Source organism: Bubalus kerabau, chromosome 22 (assembly GCF_029407905.1).
Source record: "Bubalus kerabau isolate K-KA32 ecotype Philippines breed swamp buffalo chromosome 22, PCC_UOA_SB_1v2, whole genome shotgun sequence".
NCBI lineage: Eukaryota > Metazoa > Chordata > Mammalia > Artiodactyla > Bovidae > Bubalus > Bubalus kerabau.
In genome coordinates, this window is record NC_073645.1 from 34964347 (window position 1) to 34977213 (window position 12867).

Below are 12867 nucleotides of genomic sequence, written 5' to 3' on the forward strand. Positions count from 1 at the left end.
ATCAGCTATATGACCTTGAGCAAGCTTTTCCTCAATTCTCTCATCTGAATAAGGAGAATTATAATAATAGGACTTTTGTGAATATAAGAACAGTTTTTATTTTTAATATTATTTGTCTGTTTTTATATATTTTATATGTTTCTTTGGGCTTCCCAGGTGGTTCTAGTGGTAAAAAATCCACCTGCCAACGCAGGAGATATAAAAGATGCAGGTTCAATCTCTGTATCAGGAAGATCCCCTGGAGAAGGGCATGGTAACCCACTCCAGTATTCTTGCTGAGAGAATCCCATGCACAGGGGAGCCTGGCAGGCTACAGTCCAAGGGGTCGCAAACAGTTGGACAGGACTGAAGCAACTCAGCATGCACACACGTATATTTCTTTTATATATTAAATGACTTGGCAAGGACAAATCGTTCACTCTAATAATAGTAATTCTTGAGGACTATAACATACATTATCTCATTCATCCTCAGGGTAACCCAGATCCCCATTTTATAGAAGGAAAATTGAGGCTGGCAGAAGCTTAGTAGTCAACCCCAGATCTTGCTTCAAAGTGTGGGGTCTTTCCAGTCCCCTAAAATGATTGTCTACTTAATAAGAAAACGTATGACTAAAGGTCACCCTTTTTGTGAGTAATCCTGGAAGATAATCCAGAAATAGTTCTGCTAAACAGATAAAGGCCATAACTTTAACAATGTACGCAAAAAAGGTAAACCTTCCACAAATAAATGCTGAGAAAGCATAATGGACCCACAAAAGAAGATGTCAAAATACTTAAGTGCTATCTCTTTAGAGAAATAGGACTTCAGAGAAAAGGTAGCAGAAAATCACTATAAAAATACTGTCAAAAATTGTATTATATAAACAGGTCATGGAAGAACTTACGATCAAGTTCAGCACCATCAGGTGCTATGCTATGCTATGCTAAGTCACTGCAGTCGTGTCCGACTCTGTGACCCCACAGACGGCAGCCCACCAAGCTCTCCTGTCCCTGGGATTCTCCAGGCAAGAACACTGGAGTGGGTTGCCATTTCCTTCTCCAATGCATGAACGTGAACGCATTTATCTATTATGCTAAAATCATTTATCTATTATGCTACTCATCTTTCCCCACCCCAAACCATTACCATCACCAAATAATTTCTGACTGAAGAACACATTTAAGTATTGTTTTGATCTTTTAACCATTCAAAATTAGAATTAGATGAGATGCCAGATCTAAAAAGAAAAGCCACAGGACCGTCTACTTAAATCTTTATTTCTACTGGCCTATTAATCAGAACTGGCCTTACTCCTAGAATAGAAATTTCCATGATCCTTCACGTCCACCAAACTATTTCAACAAGATACGTGTGATTTAAGAGGAACACTATTTCTATCGTGATGTTCTTGAGCAGACCTGAATATTTAACATAAACTGCTTGTTAAACAAATCTCTCCCAGATTAATAAACTCCTTATGCTGGGCCAGAAATTCTACTTCCTGCCCAGCCAACCCTGAGTGGAAAACTCACACAGCACCGGTAGTTATCCACACAGGTTAGAAGCAACCTCAATAAATGGCAGGGTTAATAAACAGCACTTAAACGCTCTAATAACTAGCCCATCCCAGAGAGAGTTTACCATCCAGGTGACTCTACTGCCTGAGATCACAGCCATATGAGAGTCTACATTCCTGAACGAGCTCACACTTCTTGGCAAAATGCCCTCAGATGCATACTTATCCAATCAACTGAGATACTATACTGTAATGTGGAAGATTTTGCATGGCTTTTTTCCACCAAAATACAAACAACAAACCCATCACACCCTCTCTTAAATCTTCATGCTGACATTTTAGTGACCTTCCTTTACTATCACAGTGTCAAAAGAAACCCCCTTGCACTCCCCTCCACTGTGGGTACAGACACTTAGCAAAAGGGTAAAGCCACAGTTTTACTTCCTTTTTCTGTCCCACTCACACTCACATGTGTGTGTATGTGCATATGTGTATGCACACTCTCTTTCTTTCTCTCTTTCTCGTTCATCTTGCTAGCATTTTAAAGTTCAGTGATAAATTTCAATGTCTTGAAGTTACATGAAGGATCCCACTAACTTTGGAAGAGTTATCTGAAAGGAAGACCTACTCTCCCCCTAAAGTCATACTAAGACAAAAACAAAACAACATATTGCCTAGCACCAACTATTAGACCAATAGTCATTGAATAAATGAATGGAAAGATAAATTAGATCAACATTTTTACTTGGGATATTTGGTTCATAAACGTGGACCTAAGTTCTAAAAATGCATTAAGTCCATTAAGACTAAGCAAAAATAAAGTTTACACAAAGTTGGAAACCCATGTCACATATTTCACTCCATTTTGGGGGGCTTCCCTGGCGGCTCAGACAGTAAAGAATCTGCCTACAGTGCATCCCTGGGTTGGGAAGATACCTTGGAGAAGGGAACGGCAACCCACTCCAGTATTCTCGCCTGGAGAATTCCATGGACAGACTCTGTTTATTAAAGGTCGACAAAGGTATTAAAGGTAACATTCTTACCCAGCTCTGAGGAGTACAGGAATAACAGCACCTTCCCACAAAGGGCCTCTTCCGGCTCATTAGGCTTTCTTTCCACTTCAAGGTTGCAGATCTGAAGACAGTAGGCCTGGAACCACACTCACCCTAATAAATATTAAGGAAAAATAGTGTATGAATGGCAAGAAAATTCTACTTGTCTACTTGATCTCAAAACTCTAAAAATCTCTTAAAACTAAGCTGTTCAAGACAGAAGAGAAATTTCTAACACATTTTCCTTTTGGTAGCCCGCATTTCTGTTTTTCGTTTCAAGGACTCCGTCCACGACTGACACCTGGAACAGAGCTTGGACCATAAGCAAAAGCTGAGCACCTAAGAATAGCAATAGCTGGCAACACTCAAAGCAGCATTCAAAGGTTTAAACATTAAGTTGTAAAAGGTCAGACAGCCTTCTGACAGTAGCAGGAGGAATAAAGCCAGACCCCTGGAGCCCTATGCTAACAGTTCATCTCCCTCCCTCTTAAATCACACACTCCTACAAAAGAACTACAAAGGCATTACTTAAGAGTAAGCAAGTTGTTATACTATAGCTTAAAATAATTCACTTTAAATGAAAAACAAGGTCAACTTATGTAACATTCCTTTATCCTAACAAGTGAGTTTAAAGTCTAGAATTGAAATTACAGCCATACTATCCAATTAGGGTCAAATTCTGCTCTTCTGTCTAAATAATTTTCTCTTAACTTTGAATTCATCAGTTGCTCAAATCCCAGTGATATAACATTCTCAAAAAGAAACCCAAAGACCACCTAAAACTCCAACCCCCCCAAAAAAGTTTTGTTTTGTTTTTAATCTGAAGCAGACTGAAGAAATATCTGAGGAAATATTGAAAACATCCCATGTTATGCTGACATAGAGAAAACAATACAAGAACAACGACAACAAAAAAACCGCCAAAAAATGCCTTTTGGATCGGGATTCATACTAAAATTTCTATTTTCAATTATTTAAATAAACTTCATTTCCACTACAAAATTCACACTTCTGAAATATAATTATGGAAAACAGATACAGAATAAAAAAAAAAAAAAATTCTGGTTAAATTACACCACCCAAAAGAACAAACAGGCTTTTTTCCTCTGCAAAAGTATTTTGCTTTTTAACATAATCCCCGTCCTTACACTTCTTACCCATTTTTTTTCTTCCCAATAACATAATACCATAAGACTTTTTAAATATTAGACTTCATAAACTAACCTTCAAACAGCTGGAGGCAGTTTCTGTAGCTATTAATGTCTATTTGAATTTATGCTTCCAGTACATTCACCTTCATTAACACTGAGAAGAACATCTTTAGGCTGAATGCTTTTATCCTGTATCTTAAACTTACCCATTCCTCGGTGGCATGCTTACACCGACCAATGCTGTATTCAGAAGAATTTGGCAAATAAGATACATCTATCGTGCCAAGGGTCAATGCAGATTCATCCATGTCACACAGCGTAACTCCCGAATCATGTGCTGTAAAAAATGTATACCGTTTAAGTTAATAAGGGATCCAGAGGGTAAATAGTAGAACTGAAAATTCTGATTTCTATGTTATTTTGCTTCAGGGTAGGATATCAAATGAACTAAGGAGGACTTCTTAGTCATTGTATAAAACTGGACTTTGATGTATATATATGAACTCAGTTAGGTCATCCAGATTTTAAAAAAAATTTGTATCTTTAGACTTCGTGAACAAAACAGCTATGAATTCACAAGGGTAATTATCACCCTATTTCAGGTATGTGACAAATAATATTTTATTTGTGTTAAGTGAATAGTTCCTAGAAGGATGCAAATATGCATTTACTAATTTAAAGTTACATGTATGCACACAAGTAGATAATTTTTGAAAAATTATGTGCTGGGAATTTTTGGTCATACATACCATGCAATGTAAAATGGACAAAGGTAATGAGTGCACCTCTAACGTTTCCCACTTAAACTGAATTAAGTTTATTTTCTTGTGCTGCCTTAAATGAAATGGTATTTGCACTTTTAATACATCTACAAAGCTCTAAAATAAGAAAACACTGTTCTAAAATATCTGATTTATAAGTTTTCATATCTTTGCAATAAGCCTTTTCTCACCCTCAGAAAAAACGTTCTCTAACAGTGAACTGCTAAAAAAAAAAAAAAAAAATTAAAATATAAGAATTTTCTAACCTAATCCTCAAATTATTTCAGCTTTTGATTATTTCTCACCTGGCCTTAAATCAGTTTTTAAAACCTTAAAAACTCATGTTCAGGTTAACAGAGTTCCTTGGAGGGCAGATTCCCATTTCTTTATAATCCCCATCTGGATTTATAGTGGTAACTGTAATTCTCAGGATAACTAGACACATTCTTCACAATTTTACCTAAGTAACAATCTAACAAATAGGCGAGGGGAAGGAAGAGTAAACCAATGCACTTGGCATGAAAGCTCTTCTTATTATAAAACAAAACTCAGCTATCAGCTTCAGGCGCAAAATGTATACGACAGGGGGAGCCGGTGGCTGCCTGGGAAAATGAAGACTTGGCTGGCCCCAGTGATGAAGGGAGGACGAGAGGGGGAAACGGTCCTGTGCCAATAAGAAGCCCACGCTTCGCTCCTCCCCCCACACGTTTGTCCAAGGTTGAAAAGTGCCCCGATCCCACCCCACCCAAAAGGAAAAGCCAGCCTATGCGCTGAGGGGAGCCAACCGTGGGGTTTTGAAAGCGAGAGAGGCAGGAGGGCCGACTCTGAAGCCAAATACATCCGAGCTCGAATCCCCCCTCTGTTTACCATCTGTGGTCACCAACCAAGATGGGTTAACAACAACTTAGACAAGCCGGTTCATTCCCATGCCTTGGTTTCCCCATCTGGCAAATGGGCATGATACGATAAATCTTACCTCCTGGGTTGCGGGAGTTGTGCATAATACCCCTAGGGCGCCTGGCACTGTGTCTGACGCCTAGTGAGTGCTCAGCTCAATCAGTGGTCATCTGTCATGGGACTGTCCCTGCACCAGCTGCTTTCAGCGTACCCCTGCAGCCTCAACGCCCAAGTCAATGCCTCCACGTCCCCTTCGAGTGTGCGGGGAGACTGAGCCGAGAGGGACTTCCCTCCCACCCGGGGGAAAGCCCTGCCGCAACCCGGGGTTCCCGGGAGAGAACGAGCTCGACCCCAACGCCGGCACGAGCCGGGCCCACCGCTCAGGGGGAAACCCGGAGGGAGCTCGAGAGAGAGAGAGAGCGCCGAGGCGAGCGAACTGCCGGGCAGCTGGCGGGAGCCGCACTGGGTCCGGCGAGAGGGCGATCACGCACCTGTCCCGGCGCTCCCGGCCCCAGAAGCCTCCCGCAGCCCGTTCCCGCCCTGGCCGCTCGCACCCGCAGCTCCGCCTGCTATAGCTCTGCAGCTGCCAGCATTTCAAGCCTCAGCCGGCGCTGCTGCGCCGTCGCGCCCTGATGACGCAACGAGGGGGACGAGAGTGACAGGCGCAGCCCACACTGGCCAGTTCCAGGCGGGCAAGGGCTGGGGACCCACGCTGCGGGCGACTTGGGCGTCATGCACCGCAGGGGGTGGATCTGAGATTAGCAGGTGTGCTCGCAAGTGTGTCTGTGTAGTGTGTGGCCAGGCGTGTGCTGCCTAGTCGCGCGGCGATTCTGCCTGGGCGCGGAGTCACGTGTGTGGGCCTGTCTGCGTCCTGTGAACGCTGCTCTTCTGAAAGTTTGAATCTCCGCCCTGCTCCCCTGGGAGCACGCACGTGGCCGTCTGAGTTTACTTGTATAGGTGTGGGCCGTCTTCTTTGTGAGATTTTTAAGACTGCAGAACTTAATGGGCATGAGAGAGGTGGGGACTGGAAAGGCCCCGTTGGGTAATTTTCCGAGGAATTCAAATAGAAACAAATAAGGCTTGGAAGAACCTGTGTCCAAATTTCCCGGCCTTGAGTCCTTGAAACAAAATAGCAAGGAGCATGAAGAGTTTTTTTCACAATATTTGTCTTGCCATTGACAAAGCCAGTGGTTATAAAGAGATTAATAATTTATTGATAGAAGGTAAAAGATAACCTTTTACCTGCACTTCAACAACAGGCATGCCATGTGAACTAGCAGATGGGGGGGGGGGGGGGGCGGTGACAGGCTTCCCTGGTGGCTCACAGGTAAAGAATCCGCCTACAATGCAGGACACATGGGTTCAATCCCTGGGTCAGGAAGATCCGCTGGAATAGGGAATAGCAACCCACTCCAGTATTCTTGCTTGGAAAAATCCCATGAACAGAGGAGCCTGGTGGGTGACACAGCAAAAGAGTGGGACTGGACTGAGCACCCACACAGGCAGCAGATGGAGATACAAAGATGATTAAGGCATAATCCCTGTCCTGGCGCCTCTGCCACCAGTCCTTACCTCTTCTGCCCACATGATCCCTAACCCTCTCTGCCAGACAATCTCTGTCCACCCATCAGAAACCATCCAGAGCCCCCCACAGTCCAAATGCCTAAGCCTAGCATCTAAGACTTTCACAGAGAAGCCTCTTCTTTCCCCACCGTTCTCCATCAGGAGCCCCTTCCTTTAGCCTCTCTGATTTTCCCTCATCAAGCCCTGGGCACTGATACTCCTAACTGTGCTCACACCACTCTCCCCTAAATTTGACAGTTCTTTGCTAAACTAGGTCTCCAAGCCTTCCCTCATCTTGTCCGCCCTCTATACTCACACTGTCAAGTGAAATCTCACAGATTTCCTGTGGTACCACACCTTGGGTCTTTATCAGTTTGTGTCATTCCTCCACAAGATCATGAACTCATCATCAGTGCTTGTTTCCCAGGTAACACTACAATGTATTCTTGTAGGAAACACTCAGTAAATACTTGTTGAAGCTGAGGAACAAGAAGTGAAAGAAGCATTACTTCCCTTGCACTTTCTACTGTTTATAAATCCATCCCCAAACAATTCAAAACAGCAGGAGTGCTTATTCATTTTAAAAAAGATTTTGAGCTTCTTGAAGTCAAGGACCCTGTTTTTATTCAACCCCTCTCCACACAAACACACACACACACACACACACACACACACACACACACACCTTCTCCCCAAGCACACACCTAAGTATTCAAGGCCAGTGTTGACTAGAATAAGATGAATTCTCATCCCCAAATATCATGAAGTTTGTGTACAGATTACTGGCCCCTGACATGAAAGAAAGAAAAGGAGGAAAGAAAATAGAGGCAAGTCACAGGATTTGAAGTCACTGTTAAAGAGAAAGTAATGAGAAATGAAGTACAGTATCACAGGAATGAGAATGTAAGCTAGAGGGAAAAATTAGTTGTCTTACATAGACTTAATTTGTATGCAACTCTTCTGTAACACCCGTTGCACAAGAGTTTACTGCACCCAAAGGAGATGTGGATTGTGAAGCAAAGATTACTTAATGAGGATTGTTTTGGAAACAAGTGATAATCTTGGCAGTCTTTCATCAACAGAACAGCAATAATTTATAGTAATCTAGATGCAGTCTAGCCAGCCAAGGCAGAGCAACAAGAACTAAATTTACTCTCCTGCTAACACGACACTAAAAACAAAACAAGCAAAATATATTAAAAAGGCAGCTGTGCAGGACAGTGTTCCATAAGGGAAGGGAAACGAACAAGGTTAAACACTGTGATTGCCTCAGCTTACTGCCTAGAAAGAGTTGCCAGGCTATAGTGCAGACAGAGTAATCCAGGAAGAACTAGGCAGACTTTCTGAGTTGAGGAGTTAGAACCAGGAGACCAGGAAGACCAAAACAGTTGGAGTTGGGAGAAGAGTACCAGAGAGGTGTTCTTGTTCCCACAAGGCAGAGGGAAAAGATGCCCAGTGAACCTACAGGACCAGGAATATAGGGCTTGATTCTGGCCCCTAGACTGGAAAATCTCATAATTTGTAACTCAGAAAGTCCCTCAGTGTTCAGTTGCATCTGACTCTTTGTGACCTCATGGTCTGTAGCCCACCAGGCTCCTCTGTCCATGGAATTTTCCAGGCAAGAATACTGGAGTGGTTTGCCATGCCCTCCTCCAGGGGATCTTACCGACCCAGGGATCGAACCCATGCCTCCTGCATCTCCTGCATTGGCAGGCGGATTCTTTACCACTGAGCCACCTGGGGAGCCCCTTGCCTCAGTAGTGGGGTAAAATTAATCCTAGAATAAACACTGCTCTGGTCCTACCTAACAAAGAAAAATAAAATCAAACTTTCCAAAGCAAAATGTCCCAAAACAAAGCACAAGAATACTTATAGGAAGTCAGAAATATTTAGCATCCAACAAGGTAAAATTCACAATGTTGTCCTTCCAATCAAAAGTCATCAGGCATGCAAAATGAAGTAGGAAGCAGCAATGAACCACAGTGAGCAGAAAAGTTAATTAATTGAAAGAATCCCAGAAATGACAGAGGTGATAGAATTGGTAAATACAGACACTAAAAAATACTTACAACTATATTCTGTAAGTCCAAGAGAGTAGAGGAAATATTAAGTGTATTAAGTAGATCTGGAAAACCTAAAAAGACCCAAGCGAAATTTGTGGCCAACCCAACTCTTGAAGGTCAACTGTGGTAAGTTAAAGATGTATACTCCAACTCTTAAAACAACTGCCATAAAAGCAAAATAAGGAGTTGTAGCTAGTACATCAATGAAGAAAATAAAGCAGAATCATTTTTAACAAGTCACTCAATGAATCCAAAAGAAGGCAGTAAGTGAGTAGAAAGGGGGGGAAAATGGATTGATGAAGAGAAAACACATAGCAAGATGGCAGATTTAAATTCATGCATGTAAGTAATCATCTCAGTCAAAAGGCAAAGATTGTCAGACTGGAGAAGAAAAAAAGAACCAGCTGTATGTCAGCTATTAAAATCACTTTAGATGTAAAGACAAATTGGTTAAACAGTTGAAAAATAAGCCTCCAATTAAAATAAATAAAATTATATTAAAAAAAGAAAAATAATGTACCATGCTAATGCTAATCAAAAGAAATATGGGTAGCTATATTACTGTCATAAAAAATACATTTCAATACAAAGAATATTACCAGAAATAAAGAAGATCATTTCATAATGATAAAGGAATCAATCCAACAAGGGGGAAAATGATTTTAAATATTTATGTCTAATACAGAGCTTCCAAATATATGAATCAAAAACTGACAATCTTGCAAGGAGAAATAGAAAAATCCATGACTATAAACAGCAGTTCAATCTCTCTCTCCATGACCGAGCAAGTAGGCAGAAAATCAGTAAAGATATTTAAACCTTGTACAATACCATCGACCGACTTGGCCTAATTGACATTTATAGAACACTACATCCATCAACAGAATATCATTTTTTCAAGTGAATACAGAACGTGTTTTAGTAAAACTTGCCATAAAACAAGACTCAATAGATCTAAGGTTTCAAATCACATGAAACATACTCTGACCACAATGGAAATTAGAAATCATTAATTTAGACGTACCTGGAAAATTTCCAAATATTTGGAAACTAACATGTTTTAAAAAAAACAAAAACAGACCAAAAAATACCCATGGTTTGAACAAATAAGAATGAAAATTAGAAACTAGTCTGAACTGAATGGTGGTGAGAACACCCCTTATAAAGGCTGGGACTCTTAACACCTTGAAATACCACCTTGAAATCAGTGATTGGAGTTGAGAACTGTCTTTTCTTCTAATACAGATATTTTACTGCTATAAACATCTCGCTAAGTATGGCTTCAGCTACATCTGTCAAATTATGACACGTGCTTTTTTTTCCCTCTGCGAGAGTATTATGAGCAACAATGTCAACTGACTTGCCAAAATTCAGTGATAAGATATCTATGACATTCCATGATCTCAGATATAACAATTACACTATCAGAAACTTTTATAGGAAATAAAGTTTGTCCTATCTTACTGTTACTGAATCCATGCTGTTCTCATCATCTGCTTTCCTCTAGATTCATTTCCTTTTTTTATAAATATGTATAGAACTCCTACTGCCTGCCAGGCAGCATAGAATGAGACCGTCTAGAAAACAAACTCCTGTTTGATTATTGTGTCCCAAAAGATTCTAAAAGCAGCATCAAGTTCAGTAGACCGTGGCCTCTAGAACTCTGTTGATTTGGAGCAAACACTGAGACCCCTCAGTCTGCTATCCATTCCTTGCAGGTTCCTGGCTATGTGAAGCCTGATTTTATTCAGGGTGATCTTTTGTCCAGCCCTGAGATAATAGTGAATCAAAGTATCTGAGTTAATGATGATAATCTTGCTTTCTACTATTCTAACTGTTCCTGCAGCCAAGATGGTCTTATGATCCAGTTCTGGGCAATGACACCTAAAAGAAAATCAAACTTGAGGATTTCTGGAAAAGCCTTTCTTTCCTGGTAAAAGATAACCGATACATTTGGCATGTTTCTTTTTCAATCTTTTCCGTATTTGCTCTGCAGCTTATTATCCAAACCCCACACTACTAATCACACAAGACTGGTTTTTAAGCCACTTAAATCTTGTTTTCTGTTGCATGTTCTGTCGCTCAGTCATGTCTTACTCTTTGTGACCCCATGGATTGTCACCCACCAGGCTCCTCTGTCCATGGGATTTTCCAGGCAAGAATACCAGAGTGGGTTGCCATTTCCCACTCGAGGGTATCTTCCCAACAAATTGCATTCCTGACTCATCTTTAATTTTTAAGCACAGTCCTGGCTGCTAGAATAACTCAGGTATATGGAGGGGAAGGAGTGTTGAGAAATAGTCCCTGCTAGTGTATCACCCTGGGGAATGGCAATGGATGTGACCTTGGAGCCTGCCATTTAGAAAGTACCTTAGGCCAGGAGAGAATGGGACCCCGCCCCCCTTCCCTGATTCACATTTACATTTATGACAGAACCGGTACTTCAATTTGACTGAAAATGGCTTCACAATAGACTAAGTTAAAAACTTCAAATAAGCCAGGCAGGAGGCAATCTAGCTTCTGGGAAAGTTGCCTTGGCAACTTCCTTCAAGCTTGGCAGAAGCCTTCAAGCTTGAAGGCCCACTCCGACCCCAGGAAGGAAGGTGGGCAGAAACTAGGTAGGGTTCCAGGCTTTTGATCACTAGCAAGGCCTCAGGCCCTGATGGCCCAGCAGGTAAAGAATCCTCCTGCAATGCAGGAGACACAGGAGATAGAGGTTGGATCTTTGGGTTGGGAAGATCTCCTGCACTACAGGAGACACAGGAGATGCGGGTGGGATCCCTGGGTTGGGAAGATCTCCTGGAGTAGGAAATGGCTACCCACTCCAGTATTCTTGCCTGAAAAATCCTATGGACAGAGGAGACCAGTGGGCTACAGTCCAAAGGGTCGCAAAGAGTCAGACATGACTGAGTGACTATGGATATTAGGGCCTCAGGGCAGGACACCGGTTCTAGAGTTAAAAGTGGGACACTGGATCAGTAACTGCTAGAGCTGGGTAATTAAGGAATTAGCTTCCCAGTTATTTGTGTGTGTTTGTGTGTGTGTGGTTTTTTGTTTTTTTTTTTTTTTTCAGTTTATAACTGTTAGCTCATTCTTAAGAAAGGAAAATTATTTCTCCTTCTTCTAGGGGTGTAGCCAGGCTCTGTGGTTTAAGTCCCAAGGTTCTATTGAAGGAGCCTAAGTCAGTGCCATTAGCAGTCTTTTTGTTCCTGAAAGAAGACAAAATCTGAAGGGACCTTTGCTTTCCCTGTGCAATCAAGCTAGATTGGGTGAGAGGGAGAGGTTGTCTTGAGTAGGAAGGGGTGGGGTGGGGAGAGTCCACGAGGCATGGACGCTGCAATGAAACTCCAAGAGCACCTGGTCACCTGTGACCAATATTAGATAAAGTAATGGGAAGGGCCTCTCCAAGTGAGGAGCAGCTACGTTGAGGCGAGGATGTGAGAAGCATGGGAAAGAAGACCAGAAAAGATCTTTCCAAGAAGAAGGGACTATACCTGCCAAAGCCCCAAAGGAAGACAGAGCTTGGCAGAGAGAACTGGACAAAAGCAAGTGCGGGTTGGAGGGAGTGAGGGAGAAGGTGGTGGAGGGAGGGGTTGGGAAGACGGAAGGGGCCAGATAGAGCAGGGCTTTTTAAGCCATTGTAAGAAGTTTGGAAAATTAGAAAGAAAGTGATAACGTGTCACAAATGTTGAGGAGAAATCCACATGCCCTTTACCCTATAAAGATTAGAGAAGAATGCATCAAAACAAACCCAGGTCTCAGGACTCAGACAGCCTGGAGAGAGAAATGAGCCTTGATTCAGGAGCTTTGGGGTAAGCAGAGGCCTGCCTGGTGCAAATTGGCCTCAGAGCATCTAGGTAAGAGGTAAGTCAGTACATTTTG

At 42.0% G+C, this 12867-nt stretch overlaps 1 protein-coding gene across 16 annotated transcripts in view; it reads right to left on the reverse strand.

Moving 5' to 3' along the window:
• Positions 1–12867, reverse strand: part of GPAM (glycerol-3-phosphate acyltransferase, mitochondrial) — a 67367-nt gene that overhangs the window by 35414 nt on the left and 19086 nt on the right. For 7 of the 16 annotated variants that reach the window (XM_055560704.1, XM_055560702.1, XM_055560705.1 and 4 more), the window contains 3 exons: positions 7239–7401; positions 3908–4038; positions 2542–2664 (listed from right to left, as the gene is read on the reverse strand). In XM_055560704.1, the coding sequence (XP_055416679.1) occupies positions 2542–2664; positions 3908–4009 (225 nt within the window). In that variant the 5' untranslated portion in view covers positions 4010–4038; positions 7239–7401. Of the gene's footprint in view, positions 1–2541; positions 2665–3907; positions 4039–5438; positions 5970–7238; positions 7402–12867 lie in introns of those variants that run through there. The other 9 variants (XR_008707231.1, XM_055560706.1, XM_055560701.1 and 6 more) reach the window with 4 other exon arrangements.